Source organism: Lutjanus erythropterus, chromosome 7 (assembly GCF_056507025.1).
Source record: "Lutjanus erythropterus isolate fLutEry1 chromosome 7, fLutEry1.hap2, whole genome shotgun sequence".
Taxonomy (NCBI): Eukaryota; Metazoa; Chordata; class Actinopteri; order Lutjaniformes; family Lutjanidae; genus Lutjanus; species Lutjanus erythropterus.
Genome location: NC_139323.1, coordinates 10,137,485 through 10,148,398, shown reverse-complemented (window position 1 = coordinate 10,148,398; position 10,914 = coordinate 10,137,485). Strand labels below are relative to the sequence as shown.

The window sequence follows — 10,914 nt, the reverse complement described above, 5'->3', positions numbered from 1 at the left end:
TTCAAAATAACATTATTTATTTTTATTTATTTTATTGAGAGTATTTAAAAAAAATAAAATATATTGTAGAGAGCAAAACCCCATACAAAACTGAGATAAACAATAAATAATGAACAAACTTACAATGAGAAACATAATTTAACATTTCATGTCCAAAAGGTTCAAATTGTAAATGTTTCTTCTATGTGATACAGTTTAAAGGCATTGAATCAAGAGTGAACTAACACTATATATGCTATATGTGCTTTGGTGAAATGGAAAATTTGAACTCATTGTCCAGTACATCTTCATAAAACATCCTCACAAATATTTTGGTTCCAATTTGTGTAAATGTTGCTTTTCAATTTGCTGAATTGTATGTTCTCTTATAGCAGGATTGTACTTAACAATTGTGGCAAAAATAAAGGCAGAAAACAGAAGATATGATTGAGTAGGACCTGGTGTGATATGAAAAGCTCCCTCTTTGTCCTGTATTAAATAAGCCGCAGGCTCTTAGTGCAGAGTGTTAGACAGGGTAGCCTGCACTCTATAATTATTGACAGGTTTGATGTACTCAGCGAGTGGAAAGTATGGGGAAATTGGAGTTTCAGTTGTCCACCCCCAGGCCCACGACTGTAATGGAAAGATTAAAAGCAGTGGTCACATCACCCACCCAGTGCCAAAATACTAGCCGTTCCTCTCTGACTCCCGCCTCCCTGTTTATCCCCATCACCTCCATTTTTACTTTCTCCTAGCCACGATAACTAGATTAAAGAGGATTCACTTATTTAAAGACTCAAGTAAAAGAAGCTCTGCTGTTTATTTTTGGATCATCCAAGAATACAACTACAGCAGCAGGGCTTGAGGCTCCAGAGGGATCTAAATGAAGTAAGTTACCTTTGCCTTGTCGGACAGTTGTGTAGTAGAGCAGCCAGCCGGTTAGAGGCTTATTAGGTCAGCTCAGAGTTGTGCCACTCGGCTGGGATCACACTTTCATCTGTTGTACCGGGACGTGCTGCACAGAGAGGCTTCCCTGCACAGCTCCACCATGTCTCTCAGGCTTCTGCCTGCTTTTGTTGTGGACAATGATGAGGACGATGATGGCAACTTCACAAAATGGATGAGCAGTTACTGGGGTCATGGAGCAGAGGCCGGACACTCCAGAGAAAGAAAACGCAGTTTCAGAAGACCTGGGAAAACACAAGCTGACAGAAGAGCATCACTCCCGACTGTGGTAAGGACCACCAGCATCTAAAGGATGCACGCATGTCACTTTGTTCAGTGTACAATATGTGTATGTATTGATATATAAACAGCAGAAACACACTTTTAACAAAATACCTGACTGACTACAGTCAAGGCACAAAATTAACCCCAGTCAACAACCAATGGCAGTGACAACTATTAGCTGAAGAGGAGCAAAAGTTACACAAAACTGAGTCAATCCATCTGTTCCATCTGTTTAATGTTGTACAAACTCTTTCAAATGTAACCAAATTAGTTGCAACTACCATGACTGAATGCAGTTATTAAATGCATAAAATATCCGACTAATCTGTCAATAATTGCAATAAGATAATTTAGTTAGTAAGTCTGTTATACTATTATACTTACACTAACACATAGACATGCATAGATTAAAACTGATTATATACTGGTGCATGGAAACATCAGTTTAATTAACTTCCTATCATGTACACAAATATCCTGCCATATGCTGATTTAGATTCAGTTCACAGCTTCAATACGATTGCAGTTTTCAGATGATGAAAGATCTGTTTTCAGTCTGATCTGGTCTGTGTAAGTTTTGGATATTACTCAGCATTTACCTCAAACTGAAACAAACAACAGAGTAGCTCTTACACATATATGGAATATGTACTACTACTACTACTTTAATCATTGCCATGAATGAACTGACTTTTCAGCTGCCTCCCGTCATAGTGAGGTCAGAGGTCAACGTCAGCTACACAACAGCACATGTATGGCTCATACAGCAGCTACTCAGTATGGTCAAGGACAGTTAAGCAAAGGAATGTTTACCAGTGAGTGTGTTTGTGTTCTCTTTCTCATAGCAACAGTGCTGATTGTATATTGTCATATAATCAGAGTTGCTCTGATATTTTATTTACATCAGCAGGTCCTTAGTTTTATTCCACGGGAAACATAGAAAATCCTCAGACTTAACCAACAGTTTATGTGAAACAAAAGCAGCTGATGAGAGACGACACGTGCTGATATAGATTGACCCCTCTGTGGTGTCAAACAAAACACTAACAGCTGCAGCTCAGCTGAAAATTAGATTTATTTGCAATGTGAAAGCCTGTGCTTCCTTTAGCCAGCACAGATCGACTTGAGCTTTTGATCCAGGACGAGCCAAAGCACACAGCTATTAATCCATAACTAGATATGTTCTTTAATAGAACAGACGTTCTAGACGCTGCTGATGAAATCAAACACATTGCATCAATGGCTCCCAACCTTTTTCCTTAAGGAACCCCTGTTTAGTCATTGAGTACAAACTACAGGACAGGGGGTGTCGCACACTACTAACTGTACTCACTGATGCAAATTGTGCATTATGATTTTGGGCTATATAAAGAAAATTTGACTTGACTTGGCTTAAACTGATGACCTCTGACTAAGTACCACATTTTACAGATATTTTATAGTATATTAAATGCATAACAACAACAGCACAGAAGAACTGATAAACTGCATAATTAACCCAAATATTGAACACAATATTGAACTGTAGAAGGTTTTTGTAAAACAAGTGTTTTTTTATGTTTTATACTTCTTAATTGGCTTCTTTTTTGACCTCTCCATGATGCTCGGCCGTTGTACCTCTTTGGTTGTTTTAACAGCATGCTTTTCTAATGCAGGAGGCTGTTTCACTGAGAGTGAAGGCTCTGTGACTATAGCTTGTGTTATCCTCTTAAGTTTTAAAGTTTATATCTAAAATAATAATCTAAATTTTATTGTATATATTTTTCAAGTTTTCTTAAATCAAGCAGGCCTTGCAACCTCTGTGAAGCTTTGGCAACCTCTAGTTAGGGTCGAGATGCTCAAGTTTAGCACCTGTGCATTACACAATATGCTTCAAACCACTACTGTTGTCTTGTATTTAGGAACAAGTAAAGGGTGCGTCGCTGTCACAGTTATTAAAAAAAATCTGAATTATACAGTGATAAATTAGACATTTACTGGAAATGAATGATCTAACTAAAAGATGTCATTAAATTGCACTGTGGGAAATGTAGGATCCAATATTTTTGGAGCTTGACCAAAACTAAGGACCTAAAAGTGTGGATATCTCAGCCTCTGCTGCTTCGTGTGTCCTGCAAATAGCCAAGTGTAGTGTAAGTATCAAACTAAATTGCTGGAGTTTTATGACAGTCATCACTCTGAATTGTTGATTTAGCAGTCAGTGATTAGAGAGCAGACTGCATTATTTTATCTGTACCCTCAAATTAGCTGTTTTGCAATATATAAGTGTAATAATCAGATTATTGCTGTGGTGTGTATAATCAATGACCTGAGCGGCCGAGTCAAGATGCACACTATAATTAGGTGGGTACTTTGCTAACATGTTACTTAATAATATTAGGAGTGATTAACCCCGTTCACAGCATGATCGTCCGTCTGGTTTAATCTTCCCACAGGTGCTCTTCACATTTTCAGCTATAATGGGAAACATGGACATGTAATAATATATTTATATACTATTGTTGTTGTTTGAGCTAAGATTCTTTGAGAATTATTGTGGACAAGTTTGAACATTGTGTAATAGCAAGTACTGTCCTTCTCTGTGTGGTCTACAGTCACAATTAGATGCTATGAAGTTGAACAGGCTCCATGCGGCGACAATGGCTCCCACCCCAAGCCACATCAAAACGAGAGAGGAGAAGGGGGAGGTCAGGCCCCACCAAAGAGCTCGGCGTGCCTCTTCAGATGACAATAGTCGTTCCAAGACAGTCATCCCGGAGAACCGCATCACCACCATCCCAGAGCTCACAGAGTCATTCGAGAGGAGACTTTGTCTCTGTGATAAGAAGACCATTTCTCTGGTGAGCAGAAGCATCATATAGTTAGTGAGAATTTGAGCAGTTTTTACAGGTTTCTTTAGTAGCCCAGTAATTATCTAGTTAACTACAGGGCTGAGGTGAACTTAGTCTTTTACTATGATGAAGCCCTTAAAGATTAAAGAGTACTTAGAGAGCATTAAAATGCATAGGCTATTACCTAATGTACTGATGGGATGTTGGACAGGTTTGAACTGCAGGACATGTTGTCAAAGCACACATTACTCATTGTTAACAGCATCTTGTGATACTATGAGGACCAGAATAAAATATTTTACAATTAATGAATGGGCTAGATCACATTTGAATTATATTATCTTCATATAATATTTAAATTATTTATAGATGTTTTAAATGTTTTAACTTTATTAATTTACATCTTGTAATGTGAAAAACAAGGCACAAGCTTTGGCATTTTAGTATCTGAAGCTTTCAATGGTTAAATATGAAATTTTCTGTCTTTAAAGGTACAATATGTTAGAATTGTAGTTTTAAACATCAAAAATGAACTGAAATCGTCAACAGAATATGAACAAATAACAGTTTTGACATTATCTGAGACATCTTAGTATTGTCTTGCAGAGATATCTACTGAAGTTAGCATGCTAACAGCTAGCCCTGACCCTACCTGTCTTGTAAAAACACTTTATACCTCAAACGGTGATATGATTCACTGCAGTATCCAGTGTGACCTAAGCCCAATAACACTGAGGTGGTTTTCTTGCCAGATTTGGCTCCCGGCACCCCGGGACTGAGCCTATCATAATACCCACTCAGGCCTCCGAAGGTGGGCACTGACTGATGCCCAAACTCCTTCTTGATCCTCTCCCACTTCCAGAGTCAGAGTTCTGGTTGGAGCTGCAGTAAATCACCTCAGTAGTACTGTATTTTCTGTTACCAAACTGGCCTCTGTCTGTCTCTGAGACCGCTTGGTCCTGGACCAGCCGTGTTCACTGGGAGGCTGTTGAGTTCTGGTTCTGGTACTTGCTCACTAAACTCAGGTTCTGGTGCCCATTCCAGTGTTGCTCCCTGCCAATATTCCCCTCTGGGTACCCCTGTCCCAGGCCTGAAAACATCCCCCTGGCAGTGGTCCAAATCTGCATGGAAAACTGGAACTAATTAGTTAATGGCAGCTACAGTTATCAGCATGTAGCAGTTGCTCTGGTGATACTCTGCCCCCTGTTTGTTTGGTGAATTAATCCAACAGGAAGCCAGTTCTTAAATATTGTAACTTAAAATGTTCAATGCTTCATTACTGCATTCCTAGCTGATTCTCTCTTTTGCAGAATGATGATGACAAGTTGTGCCTGATCTGTCATGAGGACATGCGGAAGAATGGAGGTGGAGTTCAAGAGTTGCACTGTACGCACCGCTTCCACAAAGAGGTAAAACATCTGTTTAAAGTGATAGGATATTGCATGTCTCCTCTACACTGTGTTTATGCTGCCCTGACCTTTCTACTGGAAAGGAGCCTTTACTTGTTCACTCCAATCCCAGCATGTCAGATATCAGATGCATGGAGGAAGCTCATTCCTGGATATGCATGATGTGAAGTGGGATGAAAACAATCTGCTTATCTCTATGGAAGCATGGAGCGCTCTAAGAACTTTGTCTGGGGACTTACTGATGGATTACTGATCATGATGTCTCCATTTGATGGGTGCTGAAGGCGGCTCGGAGGTTAGAGCAGTGTCGGCCCCGCAGCGGCAGCGAAGCAGCAGCCGGTCAGGTGAGGAGGCTCCCGGACGAGAGGAGGAAGTCGGCAGATGAACCAGTCTCTATGGAGAAGGAGCAGCACACGCCGCGACGCCAACTTTCCCTGCGAAGACATCGCTGATATCAGTCTGTGAAAAAAATGGAGGATTTATTTCGCACCCATGGCCCGAACATCAGGAGTGTCTCTGCTATGGGGTGTGACGTTCAAATGTTAAAATCTCAGGGCCTTGACTGTGCCTGACCTGCTCCTGTAAACCTGTCCTAAAGGCCCCACTTTCTCCTCAGTGTCAAAAGTCTAATTTTAGGAGGATCCACAAATCATAATTCATAATTGTAACATTAAAAAAAAAAAAACTTTAAAAACTTGGATTTTTGGAATTGAGGGGAATTCTTATTTAAAAAACACTGAGTATTTGATAAAGACACTACCAGTGCTTGAAGTTTCCTGCTTTAATTACAGACTGCTGTATTGATACTTTAACAATGGCAAAGAATATGTGCCTCTATAAAATACCACTTTCATACACAAGATGCATAAGCTATTGTCTTCATAGTAGTATAAAAAGCACGTCAAGATGTCCATATGTCTTGTAACGGTACTTCATGTTCAGTTATGACTCACAGCGCTTGTTACTGGGGGATAATCTAGCCAGTACCTTTCCAATTACATTTGCCAAATTCTTTTTAAAGGTTTGCGCCTGAGTTAGAATAGTAAATATGGCTGTTTGCGTCTGGGGTGAAACGGTCAATGTGGTTATTAGCCTAGCATGGCAGAAACAAACACCCAGGTGTCTGTAGCCAACAATGCTATTTGTCGGATTGGAGAGACTAACTCCTAAACCTAACCAAGTAGTTTTGTTGCCTAACTTAAACTGCGACTGAAAACTGAAAATAATGATTAAAAATGTCAATAATAAGTCAAAGTTAACTTCACACTGACTTCTACTTTCACAGGAGAACCACATTCTAATCACCCAGGACAGGGCTGGAACTCTAGTCCCCTCCAGATGAGAGTTATGTGACATTCATCCATCCCAACTTTCAATCACCTTTCAACCTGCAGAGGATTTGACACTCTTTGTTTCTAAACTAAGGGGGTTGGGTGTGAATAGCTCAATGGCTGCCATGTGTTTATTCTCACCTGGGTGCCAACTGACACTCTGTATTTTCAATTTACCGTGTTTGAAAAGCCTTTCAGCAGAATTACAATAGAATTTTGGTAATGTGAAAAGTAAAAATGCTACAAAAATTTTTTAATATGGCACCTACAGTAGATGTAATCAATTTGTCTCTGCTGCTGTGATTTAGGAGTGTCTTATTTACTGTTCCAGTAATGTTATATACGGTAGAGTCTTGTAGGATAATTTTGATTGCTTGAAAGTTGCTTTAATGAAGTCCAAAATGATGTGTGTGTTCAGTGTTTGTGCCATGTGTTGCAACAGACAAATAAAAAGTCAATAAATAACCAAGGACATAATTTCTCAAGTATCTATTTCATATGTTACCTGCTTTAAAGCTTTTGAATAGAGGGAGCTGTTTGTACAGTTTCATAAGACTGTTCCTTCAATAATACAGTGAATGTACAGTAAAACATGTTACACCAGTGTCCTAATAGCTCTGGGTCAGGGTCACTGTTGATCCCTGCCGTGCATATACTTACAGTAGGTCAGCGTGTTGGAAAAATCAATACCTGCAGACATCATAAACATTCATCCTGGCAGAAAGCTGTAATGATGTTTTTTACAATCTGTTTCAGTGCATGGAGCAGTGGCTGTGGAAGAAACAGATGTGTCCCACATGCCGTGTCCATGTGTCCATGATAAAGCCCCTCTACTGGTCTTCGTCACGCACAAAAGTCCCATAACAGTCCTGTCCTGGCATGGATGCAAGCCCATGTGACCAGCTGAACCCCAGAACTGCACCACACCTCTGTCCTTCTGCATGAACACCCACTGCTCCCTGGTCAACACGTGAGGCTTTTACTGAAAACAGTAGTCAAGAATAAGACTTTAGATCATCTTCTGTTATTGGAGGGCCCTGGAGAGTTACGTGCCCATCAGTAAGAGAAAATATTGTTATCTCGTGGGATCTCACACATTTTTATGGAAGCCCATTTTTGCCAAAGTGATTAAAAAAAAGATCCTGTAATTCATTATAATGTCATTCCTGAAATGATAATTTGGTGTCTCAAAATAATGAGAAACCTTGAATCTCAATATGACTTAATGACTCATTATTTTAAGCTTTTGTAGAAACATATTGCATTCATATGAGAAACATTTTTTGCAAAAAATTTTTCATGTAAAACAATCAAAATTGGCTCTGTTTTCTGGTTTAATAAGATAACTTTTAATGCAAAAAAAAAGTTCCATATTTCTGGATATTAAAACATCCTGCTCTACTTTTCTGAATTAATGAAAAATATATATAATAGTATAACTTTATCTCTTTTACGATCCACCAGAATATTGGAAAGTGACATTGGAATCACCACACTGAACAAAAGTTTTATGAGGCAAATTTCATCAGCGTTATTATTACTTTTTCTAATTATTAGTTTCTCTACAAATAATTTATTAAAAGGAATAATTCTACATTTGGGAAACACACTTTTTTACTCAATACCACTGTTACATATGTCTGTCAACAAAGAAGTTACAGCCAGCAGCGACTTAGCTCAGCCTTGAACAGAGCCAGGCTAGCTGTTTCCCACTGTTTCCAGTCATTATGCTAAGCTAAACAAATCAGCTGCTAGCTTAACATGCAGTGCACATTTGTGAGATTGGTATCAATCTTTTAATCTAACTCTTGGCAAGAAAGAAAATATGTGTACTTCCCAAAATGACACACGGACTCGCTTTACTTTTAAAAAATAATGATCTGGAACAAACTGAACAAATTTTAAGAACTTTATCCTGTTTATTTTTGCTCCTCTTCATTGTCTCACAAGAGCAAACTTATTATTACACAACTTCTGTGTGTCAATAGTATGTTGAGTATTTACATATTCAAACTAATTGTGGCCAGTATTGTGTGTTTGTATTGTAGACTCAGTCCATGTTGATGACAGAACTAAATCTTGTGGACGTATATGATAATGGCATGGACAGAAATAATAACATGATGGGAAACTGAGTGAGTGCGCCCACCTGTTTTTACGCCTGTGTTAGTAATATTTACTCTGAAGTTGTCAGAATGAACTCCTCCTACTGAAACAGTAAGCGTGTCTGTCACAGTGTCCCTCATTTTCCATCTACTCTATCTTCCTGCCTTATCTATGCTTTTGTTTTGCATGTGAGATATTTTGCATGTGAGGTCTAATCTGCTGTCATCTCTACACTGTTGTGTATTTTGCACTGCCAAATGAGAGTTTCACCGTGTGCTAAATGTCCAACAAAATCGGACAACCTGTATATGAAGATTACCACATAAATATGCAATTATATAATGTGATTTTATTTCTAATTACTGACAAATAGTTGTCTTTCCATGTATAGAATATCACGATTCGTTCATGTAATCTTAATTAACACACTAACCAGTAAACACTGATAATCTGCTGTGATCTTGCTTGGATTTAAGACCAACCAAAATGAATGTTTACACTCTGCAGCAAGCATAAAATTTGTTAGGGTCAGTATAATTCTAACTGAAAGGCATCCACGTCATTTTTATGTCTTTATAGGGGAAATTACAAAGTAATTAAGCTAAATTTATTGCCCTCTCTGAGAGTTATAAATTTAGTTTCTGGATTGTTTTTCATGCATGACACAAAACATTTTGCTGCTGTGCAAAGGTTTTCACTCAGAACCAGCTGAGAAGCTGTGTTCAGTCAGCCTCACACTGCCAAGATTTAGAAGGCTGAAGTGACTCTACGAGCCTTCAGCTGCTTCCCTGATAACAAGTTAGTGACACACAGAACTGTTTTCCACTGTTGTGGTCTTGCACTCTTAAATACAAAATAAAACTGTGACACTCCCTGGCTTAATGTGGTTTTCTTTCAACAAACATACACTTTTCTGTGTCTTAATAGCAGTTCTCTTATTTCACTGCGCTTTCATTTTTTCAGATTGTAAACACTGCAGCCTGTAACAAGGCCAATAATAACAACTTTTCAAAGGTATTTAAATCCTATAATAACAATGGCAACACCATAACAGATCTTTCTCCCAGCAGGCATTTTGACTTAGCTGGTAAAGCACAGGCGTAACTAATAATATTAATGATGGCTCCATTCCCTCTACTGTACGTTTGCCAGTAAGCCAGTATGAACAGTATCAAAGTCTTGTCACTGACACACATAACTGGATTACAGTCATTATCCGTGTTATTAATTACACCTGTGTTTAAAAAATTCTAAATGTAGTTCTTGTGTCTATTTTAAGTGATCCAGATGGTGCTATTTCTGATTCCCTGTTTAACTGTTAAAATACTTATTGGAGTTTGTACTATGTTTTGCATGGAAACTCTTAATATGAGATTAATTATACTGTAAATACAATCAAGCAATGAGTCCTACTACTCCAGAAAATGTAGGGAAAACATATGCATTTAATATGTTTTTCCATTATTTCTTATTCAATATCCAGCCTGTACAGTTTTCTTGTAAAGTAAAAGTTCAATGCTAGTGTACTACTGTGTTTCTGATGCATTTTCAGCTCCCTGTGGATCAGTGGAATTAGCATTAACCTGATGGCAGAAATGTGTATGGCGTGATTGCGTGTGCTCATGCATGAAGACATGCGTCCTCGTGTGCATGCACAAGAACAAATAACACCTGGTCTCACTTGTAAAAACATTGCTCTATAGCACTACTAGTGGTCAAAAACTTCACATGGTCACTTTAAATTTGACCGCTTTTAGGTCAGTGATTCCCTGGGTGTCCGTTTCACTCTGTGAAGGGGGTCCATCAGATTCATTCATTTAAATTGTCACAATATAAAAAACTTCTAACAAAAGTATTCAATAAATCAATGAATAATATATTTGTTTTTAAATCTAAAATAGTTAATAGATTATGTTCTATAACTCTTACAGAAACAAAAAACTGCAGTAAGAAAAAACAATTAGGAGTACCTCCAATATGGCTTCATTGAATTGGACGGGTGTCTGAAATATCTTATATGTCTGCTGT

General features: G+C 38.3%; 1 protein-coding gene across 3 annotated transcripts; it reads left to right on the top strand.

The window, feature by feature from the left end:
* The first annotated feature begins 237 nt into the window (after nt 1-237).
* lnp1 (leukemia NUP98 fusion partner 1) lies at nt 238-7,653 on the top strand. 3 transcript variants are annotated; one of them, XM_084722613.1, is made up of 4 exons: nt 238-1,213; nt 3,804-4,049; nt 5,351-5,449; nt 5,562-5,726. In XM_084722613.1, the coding sequence occupies exons 1-4, from the start codon at nt 1,028-1,030 to the stop codon at nt 5,700-5,702; spliced, it is 672 nt and encodes a 223-aa protein (XP_084578739.1). In that variant the 5' UTR covers nt 238-1,027; the 3' UTR covers nt 5,703-5,726. The 3 variants fall into 3 exon arrangements, with proteins under 3 accessions (XP_084578739.1, XP_084578738.1, XP_084578741.1); XM_084722612.1 differs by lacking the exon at nt 5,562-5,726 and adding an exon at nt 5,734-7,088 and having other exon boundaries at nt 240-1,213; XM_084722615.1 differs by lacking the exon at nt 5,562-5,726 and adding an exon at nt 7,537-7,653 and having other exon boundaries at nt 241-1,213.
* Nucleotides 7,654-10,914: the final 3,261 nt, after the last annotated feature.